Consider the following 21,772-nt stretch of genomic DNA (forward strand, 5'->3'; position numbering starts at 1 on the left):
GGAGTGGTAAGCAAGGACACGACCGATAGAGGGTGGCTATGCCGGCAGGAGCCGGCTATTATTTCATCACCAGGCTTCCAGGCAATAAGTATTGTCAGCAGGAACCAGCGCTCCTGATGATGCAGTCTGTCACACAGGCACCAGGTGGACGGCAGCAGACCTGGGAGTGGCTGCTTAGGAACATCATGCTCCCGCATGGCATTAGACTGCCGTAACACTACCTGACTACAATGTCCTCCTCGAATGTACCTCCTATATCGAAAGGTGAAGAAGTCGAGCTGTCGACGGTTCAGAATGGCTCAACAACAGTACCATCACTTCCCCTGGAAGAGGACATTATGCAATGCGCTCGTATAGGCGCACTCGAACACATTCAGCGCATGATCGAGAGTGGCAGATACAAGGCTAATTACCAGGATGAGCAACGCATTACACCACTACACTGGGCAGCTATCAACAATCAGTTTGCTGTGTGCAAGTACTTGCTCGAACACGGGGCGGATGTCAATGCGAAAGGAGGAGAGTCCAATGCGACTGCCGCAATGTGGGCGGCACAGAGATGCCATTTCTACATCGTTAACCTGATGATCCAGCATGGGGTTGACCTATTGCTCGTAGATGCGCAAGGTATGCAACTCCATGCCACACCAGATGTGATTGCTAAGTAATGACCAGGGTACAATATTCTGCACCTTTCCACGATCGACGGCAACGCCTTTCTTCTCGTCCTACTTCTCCTCCAGAACATCCCTGTCGATACTCCTGATTCTCAAGGACACACTAGTCTAATGTGGGCTGGTTACAAGGGCTGGCCTGCATGTGTTGACTTGCTTCTGAGATGGGGTGCAAGCGTTGATGCCAGAGACGAGGCTGGATTTACGCCACTCCACTGGTCTTTGGTGAAGGGATCAAAACCGTGCTTGGAGAAGCTTATTGAGTATGGTGCAGATCGATTCGCGAAAACGAACGATGGGAAGACACCAGCAGAATGCGCCAAAGAGATGAATTCGAGGGGACCATATATCCGTGCGCTGAAAGACCAGGGCTATGCACCGAACGGACAACCTAAACAACTGCCTTTGAACCTCAGTGCATTTACCAGGGACAAATCGAAGATTGCCAAATTCCTGTTCCTGTTTCCTTTCCTCATCATGTTGATATGCGCTTGGATCATTGCTCACTTCTCCATATACGTTGGTCTACCGCTATCTCTGGCGGTTGGTATAGCTTTGCAATGGGCAGCGCAGTGGGTAGGGCAGCAGGGTCCTGCTAAGTACCATGCCATACACAAAACGCCTTACCTAGCTGGTATATTTTCAGGAACTTTGTTCTACATAGGCGTTGACTGGCTGTGGCTCATCTTGCCCCTGACCTTTAGTACGGACTTCCTCTCGAATCTCGCTTTTGGCCTTTTCTATGCGTCAACTACCTATTTCTACTTTCTCGCTATGACTGAAGATCCTGGCTATGTTCCGAAATACTCTTCGCGCAATCAGGAAAGGGAAGTGGTCCAGGAACTGTTCTCGCTCTGGAAGTTTGACGAGCAGAATTTTTGCATTCAATGTATGATTAGACGACCCTTGAGATCGAAGCATTGTCGACGTTGTGGAAGATGTGTTGCGAAGCACGACCATCACTGTCCTTGGATCAACTCCTGTGTTGCCAACAACAACATCCGACACTTCTTTTTGTACATCGTCAGCATGTGGTTCGGGATAGTCCTTTACGTCCGACTCGTTCTGGCATATTTGTATGCTTTACCTACACCATCGGAAACGACCTGCAATGTACTACCACCTTATTTATGTTCCTTTGCTTTACGCGATACATGGACAATCTCCTTGACGATATGGACTCTGGTGCAAATGGTATGGGTGTCCATGCTGCTTGTTGTGCAGTCTATACAAATAGCCAAGAACATCACGACATACGAGAACATGAAACGACACGATCATACTTCAAGTCATGGGTCAAGTCACCTGCCACTGCACAATGCTCGACCCACAACACTAGGCGCCAATCCAGCAAGCACGTCCTTAAACGATACTGCTGCAGCCGCAACTCGCATACACCCTGCACCACGGGCCCCAGATGGTTGGTTTGCGAAGCTGAGAAAGACGCTTGGGATCGACGTCTTCTTCGCAACTGCTTCAGACGCCTCTGCAGGCAAGATTAAGGATCGAGCGAACCCGTTCAGTAGAGGAGTCATTGGCAATTGCAGAGATTTCTGGTGCGATCCAGCCCCAATACTGAAAAAGAGAATACCTGGGAACAGCTATCTTAGTGGAGAGGTGGTTAACTACTATTACTTGTACGAACGTCCATCCATGCTTCGTAGTCGTGGTGGGGGAGGCATGCGATATCAACAAATCGCTGCAGAAGAGGAGGGTGACGATTAGGAGGACACAGTGAACATAGTGCTGTATAGAATAGTGTATATCAATCACGATGATGTTTATGAGCTTCCAATCAAAACATTGAATTCGTGCTATCCATCAGCAAAAGTGGAGAAATTACCGACCTTCACGCAACTCCAACTGAACAATATGGTGAACCAATCAGCAGCACAATCTCAGAGCACCTCAAACGTCAAAATGACACCACATTTACCTACCGAGGGCCCTCGGCTCGATGCCGGATACTAAAGGTGAGCTCACAGAACTGGTTACACTGTTATATGTCAGTGGGGCAAGGACTGGACAGTACTTGAGCACGAGCAGACAGAGGAAGTAAACCAGAGAACTGTCTATATGCCAGTGGAGGATTTCACGATCGACTCGGTATTTGGAAGTCGATACACGTATTATTTTTTGATACTACCAACAGAGCAGGAACAGCCAAACTCACATCCTAAGCTCCAATTCGAACAATAACACAGCGCCAAATCTATTACCATCAACTCCGAAAGAACAACCAACTACCACAACCATGAAATCCGTCCAAGTCTACAAAAACGACCAAGGCTCCGTCGCCAGCAAACTGGTCGACATCCCCGAACCCGACCCATCCCAACTGAAACCCCACCAACTCATCATCAAAGTCCACGTCTCAGGCAGCAACCCCAAAGACTGGAAGATCCCGCTCCTCGTCCCGGCCCTCAACAACAGCAACAGCGGCGACGACATCGTCGGCACCGTCACGGCGGTCGGCAGCTCCGTCACCGAATTCAAAGCTGGAGATCGCGTCGCTGCGTTCCACGAGATGACCAAGGAGTTTGGGTCGTTTGCAGAGTATGCTGTTGCGTGGGAGCACACGACGTTCATGATGCCGAAGGATATCAGTGATGAGGAAGGGGCGACGATCCCGTTGGCGGCAATGACGGCTGCGGTGGGACTGTATACGGCGCTGGAGTTGCCGGAGCCGTGGGTGAGGAGTGGTCCAGCGAGGGAGAGCTGTAAAGGTGGTGTGGTGGTCTATGGGGCTGCGAGTGCGGTAGGGGCGTTTGCGGTGAAGTTGTTGATGAAGAGTGATATTCATCCGATCATTTGTGTGGCGGGGAATGGGATTGAGTTCGTGGAGGGGTTGATTGATAGGTCGAAGGGGGATACGATAGTGGATTATAGGAAGGGAGGGGATGCGATTGTGCAGGGGTTGAGGGAGGGGGTTGCGAAGGGCCAGACATTGAGGCATGCTTATGATGCTGTTAGTGATCATGGGAGTTATGGGTATTTGTGCCAGGTGTTGAACACTAAGAGTGGTGCGCTTTTAACCACGGTGCTGCCAGGAAAGAAATATGAGGGTATTCCTGAGGGAGTGACGAATGTCGTTACGCAGGTTGGAAGTGTACATCAGGACCGAAACCACGATTTTGGATATGCTTGGTATAGGTTGTTTGGACAGGGGCTCAAGGAGGGCTGGTTCAAGGCACATCCGTATGAGGTGATCAAAGGTGGACTCAATGGTGTGGGAGAAGGCCTGTCGAGATTGCAACAGGGCAAGGTGAGTGCGACGAAGATGGTATTTAGAGTGGCTGATACTGCTGGTGGAAGTAAGATATAACATTTGCAACAGATGACGCTTAGAGAAATTCTGGTCATTTGTCTTTGTAGCATATAATCCAATTTAGCCAGCCAAACGGCCAGGTATGCATTTCTTCGCCATGCAGAAACTTCCACTGTGATAGCTCTTCAGGCGGTACCTGGCTCTGCAATAGATCATACACTTCCCTTGGCGTTCTGGTTCTCAGCATTGACATCAGACCATCGAATTGCACGATTCCAGGTATTAGAGGTACAAGGTAAGTGAAGAACAAATAGGTGGGATCGTGCAGGTAATGAAACGGGGTCATCAGCATCAGCATTGGCCATAGACAAAAGACTGTCAGTAAAGAGCTGTAATTCCGTTGCTGCAGCTCAAATATACTGTCGCTGGTCAGCTAAGGGGGTCAATTGCTAAGAGTAACTTACCAGAAGCCATCAGACGTCTCGGCCGTGTTTTTGAGAATCTTCTTGGCCAGATCATCGTCAAAGTGATGGAAAGCCAAGCTGAACAGCCTCATTACGCCCTTGTCCTGAGTATCTGTCACACCTTGTAACAGCTTCTCTTTGGGTGGTGCAGCTGAAGCATCGACACTACCTGCGATGTAGTGCAGGTTGTTACTCTTTTTCGAAGCTGCCTGCCATGCTTGTAGATGCGGACTGATATCAGACAGCACGAAGCCGACCTCTTTCTCTCCGTCCTTAGCTAGTTGTGCGTTTAGCTGTCTCTCGATATATGGTGTAGGTCCTCCAGCCCCAGACGCGAAATCGACATAGATGTACCTCGAGATCCGACTTTTCAGCACGGACGTCAAAACTCGTGGGACAAGGTCACAAGGCGCAGTCGGCTGTAGAACAGGAAACTTGTTGATCCATGCCAATGTCAGTGCATCCTGAACTTTCTCGCGTAGGAGGTTCGGCCACCTAGAAGACAAGGATGTTGTTAGCCACACAGATCTGCGATCTATCGCAGATGTCAAGGACGTGTTAGGCGAGGCACATGTAATGTAACAGGTCAGACATATGCCACATGACTGCTATTCGTAGGACAAAAGGTGCTTACCAGGACTGATCGTTGACTTCGAACAAGTGCAATCGCGGAAGATTAAATAGCACGCGCTGATTGGAAGGTGCCCACGAGCCGACAGCATTGCGACCATTCTGAGAGGTTGCCATGCCTGAAGTCCAGCGTGTCTTCGTCGTGTTTTGAATATGCAGGATGAAAAGTGAGAGCAACCTCGTGGCCATGTGCCGCACCGTGCGTCATTTCATGGAGCAGACTAACTGGCAGGTCGAACTTGCAGTCTGCTACGATTTACAACCTCGAACCAGGTGCTGAGGATCAGCCTACTACCTAGGACCATCAAGACGGTAAGCAGAACCACAGCAACATGCTCGTCAAGGGCTACAACGTTGCTTTTATGCTGCATGCAGCGATTGAGATCCCTGCAGCCATCAATTTTATGCTCTATCCTTCGAAGCAACTGGGAACATATACACCCCATGCCCATGCTATAGTACGGCAGTATGCTCTGCTATTGCTATCGTCTGTTCTGGTTGCTATCATCTTCGCTTCACGACCCTCTGACGATCTATCTGGACTGATTGCCGGCGCTCTAGCCATCTACCACATTGGTCCGGCTCTTCGATCTGTCGGAAGACTCAGGTCGCAAGCTACGCGATTTGAGAACTTGCTCATGTCAGAAGCTGCTCTCTACTTGGCCTGCCATACTCTTTGTGGAGGGTTGCTGCTTCTGCACTGTTCAGCACATCTCTCTGCCACTCTCGGTGGGGAGTAACGCGACACGCTCAATCTACGTCTTCTGCGACAAGTGTCTCAGCCGGGCTTGCACTACCTCCACGGGATGGCTCACAGCGCTTGAAGACCATCATCTCCACAGCTATACCTGGACCGAATGCACATCCGATGATGTGCTCCGTAGTTGGCCCCAACAGCAATTGCTTCATAACACTGAAGAAAGTAGCACTCGAGGAGTTACCATGGGCCATATACACCTCATAGCTGGCTCGAAGAAGGTCTTCCCTGAGTCGCATGGCACTTTGTATACCAGATATGATTGTTGCACCTCCAGGATGCAAAGCCCAGTCATAGTCAGAGGCCTTGAATTTACTGGCGTCGACCAGCTCGGGTATAGATGATACGAGGTCATCGAACATTGCTGGCACAGCTCCAGTTGCCAGTTTCGGTACCCTATGAGTAAGTACGACTTTCCAACCTGGAAACAGTTAGCTCACGAAGTAGCACGTACGAGACAGAGGACATACCAAGCGGATCGACGTCGAAACCCAAGTCCTTCTCTGTATCGTCGATGATTCGATGATCCCAGCCAAGGAGTTCAAGTATCGGCTCTTCACCATCTCGATTACTGAACTCGTTGCCAAGAATCATGGCCGAAGCACAATCACTGAAGAGACACACACCTATCCTTATCTCCTCATTCTGTAATATCGAGTCAAGCTCGGATCGAACGAGGGTACTTGAAATTTCGCATGCGAGAACCAATATGCGAGCAGGTTTCTGACGGAAACTTGAACCAAGAGCAATATTGGCAGCAGTTCTCAATGCTGCCATGCCACCGGAGCAGCCAATACCATGCAGAAGAACCTTTTCGATACTCGTGTTTAACCCTAGCTGCTTGACAACATAGTGGTCAAATCCAGGATTGGCAGAATTCGTGCATGTCGTCGCCACAATGTGCGTAATTTCTGATAAATCGCCACCCCATTGCTCGATTGCCTTCTGGCATGCAGCTACAGAGAGCTTCACACCATGATCCAGGAAAAGGTCGCATAGTTCTGCTATCGAAGGAGCATCTTTGCCGTTGACAATGGGGTGATCAATAGTTCCAATCGCTGACCGACTGTCTATTCCAGTATATTCATTGATCGTTAACACTTTCTCCAGGGCTGGAGTGCTAGGATAGAAGCGCCGTGCTAGAGTTGTAACATCTTTGGGCTCGATCTGGTACGGAGGGTATTCTACCCCAATGCCCAAAACTGACAGACCTGGTCTTTGATATGGTGGTGTCACCTTGTTGTAGAATGCGGCTTTGGACATAGCTCGCCTCGCATACGCGTTCTGATAGTGCCTCAACAAAAACGGAAATGATGACGATGGCTCAATAAGGAATTGCTTGCAAGTACGCACGACTCAAGAAGAACAACGATTAAATACACTTCTGGTAATGAACGTCCTCGAATTGTATCGGCCCAAGCTATGAGCAGTCAGAATATCAGGAATACCACTGCGCCACCAGTGAAGGCATGACAGAACGGATATCTGGTCGCTGGTATTGAGGCGATTTGATTGCACGCGAGTTCGACTTTTTTCGGAAGGTTCTGTCAGGAACAGCCCGTCCGACGAATCATCGCACACCTGCCACTACGTATGGAGAAAATACAGCTGCATCGTTGGATATTCTTCCTTGCAATCGCAATCTGACGGCACAATTTTCCAGGCCATGCTCATTTGTTACTGCCTCCGTCATGATACGAGTACTGCAACAAGTCTAGATTACGCAGCCGAGACTTCATCTAGACTATATTGGCATTGACAGTGCCTTAGTCTGTGCTACTACAACCACTAATTGCAAGTACCTCGGCATCTACTCTTCCTTTTGTCTATCATGTTGTGGGTTGTGCTTGTCCCTGTTCTGTCTATTTTAGTAATTTATTACTCCCGTTTCGTACGCAAGACGATCTCTAGACGTGGGGTACCTTTAAAGTACGATACCTGCAAACAACTATCAAGTTTCCTGACGCTGACAGCTCAAGGTCGGCTCCCAATCGTCTGCCACTATTAGGACACGCGTTGAAATTTGTCAGACCACGACATGAATTACTTGAATGGTTCGTGCACTGTCAACAAAAGTATGGCCTCGAAACACTGGAGATAGCTGTTCCGACGTTACCTCCAGGAGTGATCATCACTGATCCGAAGAATCTGGAGTTTGTGCTCAAGAATGAGCACCTGGTTTCAAAAGGCGATTTTGTAAAGTCGAGATCATGGGATCTGTTCGGTATTTAGATCTTCTACAACCACTCGCCAGACGCTGATCGAACAGGCAATGGCATTATCAATGCATCAGGAGATTTGTGGAAAGCGCAGAGGAAGGCCGGCCTTAAATTCTTCAGCGGCACAAATCTGGAAGTCATGGTTGAGCAAGTCCTTCCAGAAGCATATTCGCGTATGAAGTCCCAACTGCTGAAACATGCCAAAGATGGCACAGTTGTTGATATGCAGTCTGTTTTCCTCGATTTTACCAGTTTTGTCATGGGCCACATGGCATATGATGTTAGTAATACTGTACCCAAGCAACTTACCCGTTCTGACGGCTACAGATGGACCTTGATTCTTCTCATCCTTTCACCAAAGCCTTCGACTATGCCTCGGACCAGATTGGACGTCGTTTTCAGAATCCGTTCTACTTCGTTAGTGAATTTCTCTTCGGGTCCAAGCTTCGCGAAGCTCTAGCGGAGGTAAGGAGATTTGGCACAAAGATCGTCAACAGGGCAAAGCAAAATAGGTCGAAGTCTGCTTTCGCCAGCATTTTTACGAACGACGAAATCCACTTTGATACCTTGATAGACTCATTGCTCGAGACTTTTCGAGACCCTAACATTGTAGCAGACTCAGCCCTAAATTTCCTGTCTGCTGGCAAAGACACGACTGCACAATCTTTTACCTGGACCCTGTATTGCATAATGCGGAGTCCGGAAGTTTTGGAGCATCTCCGTGAAGATATCAAATTGCTCAAATCTAAGCACGATCAAGACGAGCGGATCTCACTGACCGTCGCCGATCTGCAACCTGCAAATACCCCCTTTGTCACGGCGACCTTTTACGAGGCTCTCCGCCTCTATCCTCCTATTCCTATTGAGATTCAAGAATGCCAGCAAGACCTCTCACTACCTGATGGAACCTTTCTTCCGAAGAATTCTGTTGTGGTCTGGTGTATTTGGGCGATGAACAGAGCAAAGGAAATCCATGGAGCCGACTCGGATCAATTCCGGCCTGGTCGATGGCTTGATGAAGAAGGAAAGTTCGTCAACCGCTCTGCATTTGAATTTCCAGTTTTTAATGGCGGACCGAGATCGTGTCTAGGTAAGAAGATGGCCGAGCTTATAGCAGTTTTTCTGCTTGTCAATTACCTTCCTGATTTCACATTCATCGATGTCCATTCAGAGGCCGTGAAGCGTGCGCAAAACAGCCTCACGCTACCTATGGAGTCGGGACTGTGGTGTCGTTTAACCCCACCATAGTCTGTCCCATATCTTCCATCACTCATCGATATATAGGGCTCTTGGTCACATTCATGCGCAACTCGCCCTTGCCAAGCACATAGGTTTGATACTTGGCATCGAAATACAGCTTGCCGGACTCATCGACACCCAACCGAATCGCAACGTCGATACATGAACCGTTCACGTCGTCGCCCTCGTACTCCGAGAGCCTGCCTTCGAGCGCCGAGCGCAAAGGTTGTGAAAATTTTGACGCATCGAGTACTATCTGGGAAACATGTTCAATGCCTGCGACTGTTAGCTTCGGTCCAGACAAGAACTGCCTCAACTTACGCTGATCGTCAGGGTCCAAGGGGTTGCTTGACATTCCATCAAACATATACACATTGAGCCAAAATTTTGAGATTCCGTTCAGCATCTTGTGGAGATTGAATGAAAGATGGCCTGGTGCCTCATTGAGAACCTTGGGCTTTCGACAATCGATGATGTTATCCTGTAAGGCGTCAAAATCAGATCCGTTCAGGATGTTGGAAGCGACACGGCAACTTACCTTGCTCTCGAGCCACTTCATGGTGTCTGTACCAAAGTGATTCAGCTTGATACCAAAACTCGCGCGAAGCACCCGCTCTCCTAAGAGGTTAGGACAGAGCTGGCTGATTACCGCTCCTCTGCTGACGGCAGATATGGCATCGCCTGGCCTAATGGCGGTGATTGCCCACTTATAGTTCTTGCAAAATCCTTCAAGCTTTTCAAAGACTGCTTCGATTAAGCTCCCACCACCAGAAATTATGGTAGTCTATGTGTTGTTAGTCAAAGGTCACCGTCTTTCTCTGATACGCACCCGGACTCTCTTGCCCAAGTTTGCTTGTGCTCGAACCCATTGATCGGTCAGAATCTGTTTAGGATAGACCAACCACTCTTCTATCACCTGATCAATCTCTCCACTTCTTGGATCAGCATATTGTCTCGCAAAACATGGGGAATAGTATGGACTGTACCTGCTCATGACGCACTCCTCAGTTTCCTCGTCATAATCATCATGGTCAGGAGCCTGATCTAGCGAGAGCCTAAAACTGTGTCGATCACCACTGTCAGCACCACCAAAGATCTCCAGTTCTTCCTCGCATTCTGTGTGAAAATTCGAGCCACGACCCACCAGCTCTGGAGTAATGGCGTCCTCCTGAATGCCGAATTTTCGCATTATGGCTCGCAAGAGCATAAGATGGAGGGCTATTGTGCCACATCTACCACCTTCTGATCGAAGCTCTTCTCTAAGGGTCAATGTTGGATCATTCGTCAGAACTCTCTCTGTTGTGGTGTCGGTGGTTAGAGATCCTATGTCGAGTTCTGTTACCAGTTCGCCTTCCTGTGTCCAAGTCAGCAGCGATCTCCTGGTACTGGAGTGATGACCAACTTTGAAATCGGTCTTCCATGCCTCACTGCCAGCCTCAGTCAGGTGATTCACAAAGCCTGCCATCACGGCGGCCTGGGACTCAGAGAGGAGTAGCAGCTTGTCGCCTCTCCGAGAAGCCACGCGAGCTTCCTTTGCAATGTCTTCGAGTTTTCGCTGGAAACTGCATGCTGCTGGATGAGTAAGGACTGTTATGACCGGCGTTCTGCTGAAGACATCTTTCAGCTTCGTTTTGGCATTCTGGATCTCAATTTCGTAGATGTACTTCAGAACAGCTTTTGCTGCCTCTTCATCCTTTGTGGAGCTGCTAAAGCGGATAAGGTTGTTGGCGACCGGGTCACGCAGGACCGGATTGTCAAAGCTGCCTGCTTGAGATCTTTGTTCCAGGCTTGCTTTAAAGAACGAGACTGAGGACATGTCATTTGTGACTTTAAAGCCTACAAGCTCCTTAGTGTTACCCGTGAAGAGCCTGTTGCCCGGATTGTCCCTCGCAAAGGCTACCATCGATGGCGCTTTCGACTCCTTGCTGCGTACGCCGGGCCACTGTTGTCTGGCATGCACGTTAGCTGGATCTGATTGTTGAGGAGCGCTCGCTCGTCCTGCATGGTCAGTCATGGTCTGCCAACATGAAACAATACGCACCAAATCCCCACATCCCTAGGTCAATTCCAACGATATAAGGTGGTAACTTATCGGGCTTGGATTTCTTGGGTTGAGGACACTCGTCTGCATCAGATGTTCCATCCTCAGTGCCAGACCTTTTGATTGGTGTGTTCAACCTGCTCAATGTTCTGCCACCTCCACCACGGTGTCCTCCCGGAGACCTGGTCTTGGTGCCACCAGAAGAGCCGCCACGACCTGTTAATAGCCCTTTTGTGGTTTTCTTGCGACGTGGTGTTGATGCTGTATCTGGAACCTCGTTCGAGGAAGATGCTGCAGGCTGCCCAGGGATAGGAGCTGATCCTGATCGCAGTACAAGCTCTATTAGCTCGCCCACTGAGCTCGTCTCTGCTCCCGACATTGAGATGATGAAGAGGTCGGTACTGGAGTCCTGGTTCGTGGTCGAAAAATGGCTGGTTGAATGGTATGAACAGATGTGTTTCCAATATGCGAAAGGAAAAGAGTAGCAAGGCTTCCCTCGAGGTATAAGTACTAAGCATCGGCCATACTTCGATACCCGTTTCTTCAGTAACCTCACTTGCTCGATCTTTAAAATTCTATAAAGCTTACTAGAGGCTTTCAGGTACAGCTCGTCTTACTGAGCTAGAGGTGAGACGCTGAAAGCGAACACCTTGTCAATTGAAGTTCACCTACAACAGATCTGAAGAGGTTATCGATCTCTCGATATTCTTTCTCACTTATCCGCACTACTCGTCTTAGCATACTCCTCTACAACTTCATCAACCACAAGATGGGTACAAAGCGTGCTCGAGAAGTCACTCAAGAAACTGCTGAGCCAGTCTCAAAGGACCATGGCGAGGTATCACCGAAAAAGCAGAAGCAAGATGATGAGCCTGCAAAGATACTGGCCAAGGAAGACAACGGCAGAGACGAGAATATCGTGAAACGTATTACACGATCTTCCACCACAAAAGCCACCAAATCTCTGCAGCACGGAGGAGGTAGGGAAGCCTCGACCAGGGAAGAGCTCGAAGCACAGACTATGCAAGCTAAAGAACAACTGGACGAAGTCTCCAATGAGAATAATCGCCTCATGGCAGAAAACCAAAAGCTGGAAGATCAAGTCCGTGATCTTCAAGCTCGTCTTCTATCTGGAAACAAGCAGAATCGCGATTACATGCAGGATGACTCTGCAATCTCCAAAAACATCAGTTCTCTCAATACGAGAATTCGCAATTGGGCATGCGGAATAACACAAAAAGGTCACTTACACGATAAATTGACCGAGGTGAAAGTTGAACAGGTTTCGGAACTACTTCGCGCTCAATTCGACGCTTTCGACTACGAGACAGTTATAAAGTCTAACTACAGAGCATTCTCATGGATGAATGGTGCACCTCGTGTGATTGCACAATCAATTGTTGAGCATGTCATGGCATATGAGATCTTATCGCGACCTTTACATTTCCTTCACGGTAAGAGGTGGGACTCCAAACTATCGTTAGATGCAGCCGCACTCACAATGATGGGAAGCATGCAAGGCAGGTCAAATCTTCAAGATCATATAAGGTTTGTCGTGGTTGCTAACATCGTTGCAGAGAACTCTTTCGACCAAAAACTCTGGCCCGCTCGAACAATTAGGGCGTTTTACAAGCCGTCACAGTACGGTGGTTCTTTGTCCAAGCCGATCGAAGACGATCCGTTCGAAGATGCTCGTCAGACGGTCTACAAGGGCCTTGCTAGCAGGATACTGAAGATATATGATACTCTGCTGGGGCCAACTTGCATGTCTTCTGAGGCGTCCTCTCGGGATGAATATTCGAAGACTCTGCATTCAATCTTTGAGTCTGCAGGGAAATTGAGCCTGCAACTTTGGGCACAGGACGCCCGAGTTACTGTTCATGGCTTGAAGGATCTCAAAGACAACAAGGGTTTCCAACCTGGCACAGCCAATGTTGAGCTACATCGCTTGTGCAAGTCAGCCGGGGAGGGCACCCTCCTCATTAGGCATACGATTGCTCTAGTTGTACGACCACAGATCAAAATTGCAAGATATGATTGTGACACGGTTCGACCATTCAAGTACACTGCAGGCAAGGCTCAAGTCGTGCTACCACCGAATAAGAAGCAGGATTTTGATGTATTCAAGTCTGCTTCATCCAAAGACGTGCCATCGTCAATTCCGAATACAGCCACGAAGAATGAGAGGAGCGCTGAGCAGTCGCGCGAACCTGGAGCCACGAAGATGGAAATCACAGCCTCTGCGGCTCGTGAGCTGATGCCTCGCACGATTGAGGCAAAAGCCGCTAGAGTTACGGCTGGGTCAGATCAAGGTGATACCATCCCATCCACTAAAAAGGGTTCTGATTCTTGCAAAGTACGTGACATCTATCTTTCCCAGTACACAATATACTCATACCAATCTGTGCAGGAAGAAGACGTTGACCCATATGTTGTGGCAGAACCACCAACGGTGCGAAAAGAACACGAACACCAACCAGCAGCTCCAGCCGAGCGATCGTGCAGAGATGAGCATTCCATCGACCAAGAAGCAAAAACTCCCAAGATCGACTCAGCACCAGAAAGCGACGACACAAGGTTGCCACAGTCAGTCGAAGACCGCGTCCCGCAACAATTCATCGACGAGGCGCAAGCAGAGGCACTCAAGGAGCAAGCGCCACAGAATCAAGAGCTCAAAAAAATCAGTATAGACACAACACACGAACGGGCGGAACAGCAGCAAGACCACGATAGAGACAAATCTCAGCAGAGCAACGATACTTTACAAGGTGACGACTTTGTCGTCAAGGAAACGAAGGAGAAGCAAAGAGATGAACCGGCAGAAGCGAAATCCCTACCTGCAGTAGATTTTTCTGAACCAGGAGAACCAGACACGATCATTATCTCACGGCAGGAATTCAGGGAAGCAGTGCAGGGAAACAAACAGGCTGATCTTCGAGTAGAAAATGGTAAGGACGAAGATGAAGTTGAATTGCGATGTGCTATGCTGACGGTTTTGAGGGAAAATGACTCTTTAAGTGAAAGGTTCGAACTCGAAGACTTGCTATTTGATCAGTGGCAGCGTGACAGCATCGAGGACTGGGAGTGGTTGTTTCGAGCCTATCAGTAGACAAGGTCCAACACTGGCATTGGTTGGATAACAACCATAGTGACCTTGCACTTTCCAACCACAGCTTCAACTTTTCTCAGTCCTCTCGTCCTGCACTTGATAGAAGAGAATAATTCAATTTCATAAATAAGTGGGAGTCGATCATGACAGCACGTATCCTGCCAATCCAAGGCTTCGCATGTCCAAACAGTTCCATTAACTCTTGACGCACACCAGCATTCGAATCCTCAATCATCTCCAACTCCGTAACATACTCCTCCAAATGCTCCTTAATCTGATCAAGCTGACCCTGCGCAATCTTCGTCGACGCATTCTGATTCTCCAAGAACCCATTCGGAAAGACATGGTGCTCCCCAGTATTCAGAACCGTGAGATAACGCGCCAGACCCGCCTTGATGAATTTGAGATTCATGAGTTCGCCGCGGAGGGCTTTGAGGAGGTCGTCTTTGGTGTCGGGGATTGAGGAGAGGGGTTGAGGTTCTATGCCTGTGCCGAAGCCGCATTCCCTGTTGTGGTGTTAGTGCTTGGCCGTGAGACAAGAAATAGGCGCTGGGAAAGTGCTTACCAGAGAGCATACTTGTTGACAGCCTTTGGAGTTGGCAAGGCTTCGGCGTCTATGTTAGTTCTAATAGGCTCGTTTCTCAGTTCTCGTACAAGCTTAATATCTTCTTTCACGCCTTCTTTGGCCTTTGGATCGAGGCTGACAACTTGTAGGGCTTTACGTAGGTCGATACCTTTGAGGGGTTCGACGCTGGCTACTGCAAGGGAGAAGCTGGATACGTTGCGGTTAAGTGATGGTCGCTTGGGCTTGATGACTTCTGGTCTGGTTTGTGAGAGAGTTTCCTCTTCTGTAGAGGAGGAGGCCTCGGTATTTTTGACTTGTGTGACGTCCATTCTGAATACTGGTAGACAACGGTTGTGACTTTCGGGTAGAAGAATTTGGAACCGTAAATGAAATCGAGACAGTTGAAAGTGGAAAATTCCAGAGAAGATAGAAGTCTTGCGGCGCAGAAGTACTAGATTGACTGTTTGCGTTGGATGACTGCTCGAAATTTGTTGTTGGTGATATAGAGTGCACTGTTGTGCAAAGTGCTTTCGTGACAAGACAGTTATCGACCACGCGTTTGTCTCTATATCATACTGTTAGCTGGTGCGTATTCAATGTTGACACTTTCCAGAGAGTATAACAAGCTAATATTGCGGCCTGGAATAACGTGGTGACATAAGCCTTACCTCAGTAACGACATGTCGACGTCTTGGTAGAGTAGGTGTCAACGAGGGCCCGGCAATGATGCAAAGCGTGCGTCAGGTGGTGATAGCTTTGAACCACCTCGTATGCTCGATCAGCCGGCATAGTGACTGCGGAAGAGGTAAAGAAGGGAGCGGGAACCGCATAATTCAATACTAGAGTTATAGATTAAAGTAGCATATGAATGCTACGACTCTCGTGAGTCAGGAGGACACTGATCGATATTTGCTGGGCTCTGGCGAGAGGCAGTGTGATATCGAGCTCAGCGCGTAAGCTTTTGCCGTAGTATTGTCTCCTAGATCCCACGTCTGGAAGTGTTATCTCGTCGAATACTTAATTAGGCTCTTGAGTTTTCTACTCATCCTGATCCATTTCTGGTGTTCTGTGTTCGTCCTGAATTAGCTGCGGAATTTTAACAGTTACACGATTAGCTCTCACCCGAATGGTATCAAGACCGAATTGAAGGTGCCCAGTCATCCTTGATCCCCTCTAACTCCTTAACGTACTCCTCCAGATGCTCCTTAATCTGATTCAGCTGACTCTGCTGACGGCTGAGATGGCATCGTGTGGCCTGATGGCATGGATTGCCTAGGAGTATTGCTTGCAGAAGTCACAGCCCTCATATCATAGTCGCTTACTAGTTATTAGTGCACAAAGAAGTCGTTCGTAAGTTGATTTTGTGATGTCTATGGACTAAGGCTTGCCTCGCCATATGTTATCTGGTTATCATGTTGAAATAGCTTAAATATAGCACCCATCTCTGCGTCTCTTCTCACTTGCTAGGACTTACTCGTCGCTACTCTAGGTCGATGCGCCCGCGGCGACATCCTTGTCTCCAGTAGCCACAGTGCCACCTTCGACAGACTCGTTACCACTTCCAGCGCCATCTTTGACTTGAGCAACCGCAGTATTAGGTTCAACCTTGTCTCCAGCTTCGGGATTATCATCTTCAACGGACTTAGCAGCAGTTCCAGTATTATCTTTGACTGTAGTAGCAGTGGCAGGAAAAGCGTTAACCTTGCCTTCGTTACTTGCTGCATTAGTCGTAGCGGCGACAGTGTCGTTAATCTTAACCTTCTTCTGGTCAGAGAGCGATTTATCTTCGGAAGACCTTTGACCACCATTATCAATGGAAGATCGCTTGCGTTTGACGCCTAAGATCTTAGCTGAGGGCTTCGCGGGACCAGAAGCAGACTCAGTTAGGTGTCCGTCCTTAGGAGTGACAACAGGTTCGGTAGCCTTGGGCTAGGACCTTCGAGCAAAGAGGAGCGAACAAGCAGTACCTCAAAGCGTGGCGCGCAGCGAACAAAGTTAAGCAAGCCGAGGCAATCACGAAGTCACACAAGCCTTTTAGTTTCGTTGCGCCGTCTGAGTCCCTCGATGTTACTCTCAAGGGCAATTTTGTTTTGCAAAAGTCAGTACTGTTTTCCAATTTCACCGACAAGGCCAACCAGGATGTTCAATCGAAGGATGCTAGCTCGGTCTTGAAGGTCGACAAGGGCCTACTCGTTGAAGACAGCGATGATTTCGAGGGTGCCGATGCTACAGCTGATGAAGGTATTACTGACTCTGACGAGGACCTCGATAAGGAGAATGTACCACCATCGGTGGTAGACGACAGCGACGACTTCTAGGTGAGGGTAGTTCAAACCTAGTTTGATCGTAGTGTGGTTGTAGTGTAAGGGTAGTTCAATCGTAGTTTAAGTTAAGTTAGAACTTTAGGTGAGTAATTCGGGAGAGGAAAGCTTTCAGAACTATAACCCCCTGAGTCACCCTCCAGTGACCAAATATCAAAAGCAGTGCCTACTCGTGGACTGGTTGTTGATGAAGTTGATTGTATTGTAACTACCTAAGAGAGTGAGAGTAGCGACTCCACCGAGTACTCTCGGAGCACTCTGGTGGTTGCTCACCACATCTCCCACCCTTTAAGGCTGGTCTACCTCCCGGTAGACTCATCTATCAAGCTCGAGCTCCCTTCATCACTGTGCTGTATTATCTTGATTCTCCATGATTCATGAAGTCATCCAAAGACGACCACTCCACACTTGCTCTCAGCCATTCCATTCTTCATCGGCAGAGTTCGATTCGACTGGCTTCTCAGCAGCAGGTTCCGTGGCCTACTTCTTCAGTAAATAATCGACCTTGTGGGACACCTTAACTGCCCACATAGTCTCCAATATACCTCGTACACTTCTCTTCTTTCTGGTATAGTTCATGTCGGCATGAAGTTTGTCGTAGACGCTCGGCAGTCCTTCCGCTTTCCATTTCCTCCGCACCTCATCATAATATTTTCGATTGTAGATAGTCCAAAACTCCTCCTCAGTGTAATATGTTCTTGCATACAATAGTTTCGAGCCCATGAGCATCGAGGCTTTCAGCTCAAGCTTGCGATTCAGCTCAATGAAAGCAGCACGATCTCGTGGTCCGCGGCCGTAAACACCCACACCTATGATACGGACATCCCTCACTGCACTTACAGCAGTGTTGAAACGTGCATCAATTCCAATCTCCTGTGCTGGCTTCAGTGGACAGAGGAATATTTGGCAATCCGGCAGCTCTTCCGAGACGTAAGTGATAAACTGTTTCACTGTCGAGGCAGGAATACCAAAGTCCTGTACCACGTACTCATCGGCGAGGCCACTCTTGTGCAAAGCCATGTAGCACGTTCGAGAGTCCAAGAAAGGATCAGCGATGGCGCGTGTAATCCTGTTCTGTGGCACATGAAAATGTTTGAAAGCTAGTTTTCCTCCCCAGAAAGCTCCGTGATCGTAACGGAATAGGTAATCTACATTGCATCGTCAGCTGTTGTATACCAAAGAGATTGCTAGTAGGATATAGATTGTGTAAATTTCTTACCTGTTAGGGTCAAAACTACTGGAGGGATCTGGCTCGGCTTCGTTGTGCCTCGAGCATTGGCCACTGGTTCGGAGCCCTTCGACTCTGCATTCGTGCGCATGGAAATCTGATTGTTGTGCTTCTTGAGATGTGCTTCGATGGTATCGGCGAACCAATGTACTTGCTTTGTTGTCAAAAGTGGCGCCTCAGCATGGCGCTGTGAGTAGTCGATCATAGTTCCAAACATAACGACTGCGGATGTGCGATTGAAGTAGATGCCGTCAATGTAGTCTATTGTGGGGTCATTTACTGCATCCTCGAAGATAGATGGTACCTCCAGCGGCTCGCGGACCGGCTGAATCTGAACTTGAACATGCGACGTCGCTGGGAGCAACTCTATCGTCACTAATGTGATAATGCCGAAACTTCCCAGAGAACCTCCGGCTTCTTGGAGAAGGTCTGCATTTCTTTCACGGCTAGCATACTCGACAGTGCCGTCTCCAAGGACAATCTCGATCTCGCAGACGGAATTTTGAAACAACCCATATTTATACATGGAAGATTCGCCAGACATTCCTGCAAAGCCACCTCCACATGTGATGCCCTTGAACTCCATCACGATTTTGGGCACATATCCCGCTGATATGCAGTGAGCTGCAAGAGCGTCCATGGGCACATTTGGTTCAGCCTTCACAGTCATAGTCTCCTTGTCGACTGGGAAGAGCCGGTGCATGTCACTCGTATCCACGATCGCGTCCTTTGTGAATTGCATAGGTCTGGTGGAGGAGGTGGAGCCATGGTATACACGGAAGTGCTTCTTTTCCTTGTGGAACTTTTCGACTTGAAGCTGAACGCGCTGGACTGCTAAGTTGTGCTCTTGCTGTAGTTTAGTTGCATCCATGTTTGGTCACAAATAGTTGAACCACTTCGTATTCTGCAATTTCTATATGCCGAAACACTCACAGTATGAGTGGTTAGAGCTCGTAGTGAAAGACTGTGTTGAGATAAGATGCTGCTGTCCTTGTGCGAGTAGTAGGTGGCCAGCTTAGGCCAACCTGTGCTTCCGAGAGCCCCGGGAAGTCTTGGAACTACGCCTTCTCAAGTTGAAGAGACTGCCGGAGTAAGAAGTCAATTCAATTACTTCGACAGTATACTGGCCACCGCGCCTAGTTGAACATGTATCAGTATTGACCGTCAAGCACTTTCTAAATTATGTTCAGTATAGAAATGTATTGTTAAAGCCTACTGGTGTGAGACGTGGTTGACCACGCGACTTCCGCTAAAAACGCTAGCTTCGTTGGAGGCTTTGATTCTGTAGAATGAACGCCCTTGATGCCTTAACTGTAAGGCATTAGAGGTGTCCACACTTTCCGGGTTTCCCAGATCGCAGTCTCCACTGTCGCAAATCTGATATTAAGTTTCCTGATGAGGTCACGGGAAATTGGGGTGCATATATACCACGTCGATTGTCACTGTGTGCAGATAGTGCTTACATATACCTGATCCTCGATCACGCGTTTCATAGTCTCAAGAAGAACATTGTCGTGCAGAATGTCGACAGAAAACCCAGCTCCAGGTGTGGGTGGCACAGCGAAGGACGGTGGACTGAGCACCGCAGCGGTCTGCCTTTGATGCAAGTTCGTAAATCAGTCTGGCTGACCCTCAATAGACTGTCGCAGATGGTGGTCCCGATGACACTAAAGCCGACCCTAGTTATGCTGGTGACGATGGAAGCAAAGCCAATCCAGAGTAAGCGTTGCGACGCCTCTGATGTGAAGTTACTGACTCTACAAGTAACGCTGGACCTGGAAACGCTGCTCCAGGAGTCGGTGGTACTGCAAAGGACGGAGGAATTAGTACTAGAGCAACAGTCGCAGACGGGGGACCCAACGACCGTGGACCGGATGCTGAGTACAAGCCATCTTGAGCATGTCCATAACGACAAATCGAAATTTACGTGCCTTGTCTTGAATTGCTGCACCAAATCACTAAGTTACGTGGCCTGCAATGAATAGCCCGACCACTACCAGAAACACGATGGTGAAACACGTAGCTGATTTGGCTTCGTTGTTCCGCACTCAGAAGTGCAACAATAGGATCATAGGTGGTTGTCGCTTTGAGGAGAAAAGACATTCGTAGAGACAATGCTAGATTAGTCACAGACTACTGGTTGCAAAAGCTACCTAAGGCAGAGATCAGTGGTCTGGCCCATGATCTCTGGTCGTGAACTAGTCCCAAAGTAGGAACCAGTATTGTCACCCTGCAGCTCAAGTATATCAATTAGTCTGCGAATAATGGTTGCAGGATTTAATGTGCAATGACTTTTTTTACAGAAGAGAGCTGTGCAACAACAGGTGTATCGGTCATGTCACAATGTGCGAGAAATCGTAAGGGATCCGGAAGTGATGCGATGATCTCTGTTCGGCAAATCCTCGGAAAGCTCATCAACGAACTTTCGCACCCCATACTAGGGAACTGTTTACTCGAGAGTATTGTAGATATGACCACATGGTGACCATGAACGGGTATATAGAAAGGTCAGGCAGTGGAACTAGCATATAACTCATACAGTCCTCTAGTACCTGTATAGATCGCTAGCGACGATGACGTTGACGAGGACGAAGACGAGGTAGAAGAGGAAGAGGAAGACGTATACGGTTATAAGGGTAATATAGCTATAGCAATGTATAACAACAACACCAAGTAATGGCCAATATCGATCATTTTGGCGGGTAATCTTTTTAGTAGGTTGTGGAGTTACTCAGCAGAGAAGGAGAATATCTTGACATGCCCCACATTGACTCAGGGGGAGGAGCAGTTCAGCCTACCATCGAGCTCACTTCCTCGAAGTCTGCTCGGCGACTGGGAGCAAATTTGTTGTCGCAACAGCCCGTAACGCTGTGCAGGAGGTCGACCGAGGGTGACGGGGGTTCGTGGAGGTTTTCATGGAGGTACTGGAAGGTAACTGTGTCAACCTCCATCGACCTCAACCAACACCACTCTAAGCACGGCAACGAAAACTCTAACCGAGTGTATGAATGTTTTTCCAAACTAGATTGCACGACAGTGATCTGGTCTATCAATATGAAGACTATATGCATCCTCAGACGTTCATTCCTCTCTCTTGACACTAACCAAATGGCATGATAGATATGTACACAACTGACCTTCACATCACGTTGTGCTCGACTTGCGACCCTTCTGCAGATGTTGTCTCTGGGATGCGACGACTATGTATACCTGTGCTGTTTCTTGAACGCTTTCCCACGAGGTGCGCAATGCTACAA

The 21,772-nt window shown here is 48.5% G+C and overlaps 10 protein-coding genes across 10 annotated transcripts; 5 read left to right on the forward strand and 5 right to left on the reverse strand.

The window, feature by feature from the left end:
• Positions 1-230: 230 nt before the first annotated feature.
• On the forward strand, positions 231-2,399 carry AKR1 (palmitoyltransferase akr1; the record flags this gene model as incomplete). The annotated part of the gene is made up of 2 exons (XM_064899246.1): positions 231-627; positions 676-2,399. The coding sequence occupies 2 exons, from the start codon at positions 231-233 to the stop codon at positions 2,397-2,399; spliced, it is 2,121 nt and encodes a 706-aa protein (XP_064755203.1).
• A 529-nt stretch (positions 2,400-2,928) lies between these two features.
• LTR64_004903 (putative secondary metabolism biosynthetic enzyme) lies at positions 2,929-3,999 on the forward strand (the record flags this gene model as incomplete). Its single annotated transcript, XM_064899247.1, has 1 exon — positions 2,929-3,999. The coding sequence occupies one exon, from the start codon at positions 2,929-2,931 to the stop codon at positions 3,997-3,999; it is 1,071 nt and encodes a 356-aa protein (XP_064755204.1).
• Positions 4,000-4,402: 403 nt separating this feature from the next.
• On the reverse strand, positions 4,403-5,153 carry LTR64_004904 (uncharacterized protein; the record flags this gene model as incomplete). Its single annotated transcript, XM_064899248.1, has 2 exons — positions 4,403-4,901; positions 5,041-5,153. The coding sequence occupies 2 exons, from the start codon at positions 5,151-5,153 to the stop codon at positions 4,403-4,405; spliced, it is 612 nt and encodes a 203-aa protein (XP_064755205.1).
• A 633-nt stretch (positions 5,154-5,786) lies between these two features.
• On the reverse strand, positions 5,787-7,056 carry LTR64_004905 (uncharacterized protein; the record flags this gene model as incomplete). The annotated part of the gene is made up of 2 exons (XM_064899249.1): positions 5,787-6,214; positions 6,264-7,056. 2 exons carry the CDS (start codon positions 7,054-7,056, stop codon positions 5,787-5,789), a joined length of 1,221 nt encoding a protein of 406 aa, XP_064755206.1.
• Positions 7,057-8,151: 1,095 nt separating this feature from the next.
• Positions 8,152-9,260, forward strand: LTR64_004906 (uncharacterized protein; the record flags this gene model as incomplete). Its single annotated transcript, XM_064899250.1, has 2 exons — positions 8,152-8,292; positions 8,340-9,260. 2 exons carry the CDS (start codon positions 8,152-8,154, stop codon positions 9,258-9,260), a joined length of 1,062 nt encoding a protein of 353 aa, XP_064755207.1.
• A 22-nt stretch (positions 9,261-9,282) lies between these two features.
• On the reverse strand, positions 9,283-11,671 carry DML1 (mtDNA inheritance, partitioning of the mitochondrial organelle; the record flags this gene model as incomplete). Its single annotated transcript, XM_064899251.1, has 5 exons — positions 9,283-9,527; positions 9,573-9,732; positions 9,790-10,035; positions 10,081-11,249; positions 11,293-11,671. The coding sequence occupies 5 exons, from the start codon at positions 11,669-11,671 to the stop codon at positions 9,283-9,285; spliced, it is 2,199 nt and encodes a 732-aa protein (XP_064755208.1).
• A 390-nt stretch (positions 11,672-12,061) lies between these two features.
• On the forward strand, positions 12,062-14,401 carry LTR64_004908 (uncharacterized protein; the record flags this gene model as incomplete). Its single annotated transcript, XM_064899252.1, has 3 exons — positions 12,062-12,746; positions 12,870-13,648; positions 13,703-14,401. 3 exons carry the CDS (start codon positions 12,062-12,064, stop codon positions 14,399-14,401), a joined length of 2,163 nt encoding a protein of 720 aa, XP_064755209.1.
• A 76-nt stretch (positions 14,402-14,477) lies between these two features.
• On the reverse strand, positions 14,478-15,295 carry LTR64_004909 (uncharacterized protein; the record flags this gene model as incomplete). Its single annotated transcript, XM_064899253.1, has 2 exons — positions 14,478-14,907; positions 14,967-15,295. The coding sequence occupies 2 exons, from the start codon at positions 15,293-15,295 to the stop codon at positions 14,478-14,480; spliced, it is 759 nt and encodes a 252-aa protein (XP_064755210.1).
• A 1,484-nt stretch (positions 15,296-16,779) lies between these two features.
• Positions 16,780-17,284, forward strand: LTR64_004910 (uncharacterized protein; the record flags this gene model as incomplete). The annotated part of the gene is made up of 2 exons (XM_064899254.1): positions 16,780-16,848; positions 16,889-17,284. 2 exons carry the CDS (start codon positions 16,780-16,782, stop codon positions 17,282-17,284), a joined length of 465 nt encoding a protein of 154 aa, XP_064755211.1.
• A 483-nt stretch (positions 17,285-17,767) lies between these two features.
• On the reverse strand, positions 17,768-19,386 carry LTR64_004911 (uncharacterized protein; the record flags this gene model as incomplete). The annotated part of the gene is made up of 2 exons (XM_064899255.1): positions 17,768-18,435; positions 18,507-19,386. The coding sequence occupies 2 exons, from the start codon at positions 19,384-19,386 to the stop codon at positions 17,768-17,770; spliced, it is 1,548 nt and encodes a 515-aa protein (XP_064755212.1).
• Between the last annotated feature and the right edge of the window lie 2,386 nt (positions 19,387-21,772).

Source organism: Lithohypha guttulata, assembly GCF_036872675.1.
Source record: "Lithohypha guttulata strain CCFEE 5908 chromosome Unknown scaffold_3, whole genome shotgun sequence".
In the NCBI taxonomy this organism is placed as follows: Eukaryota; Fungi; Ascomycota; class Eurotiomycetes; order Chaetothyriales; family Trichomeriaceae; genus Lithohypha; species Lithohypha guttulata.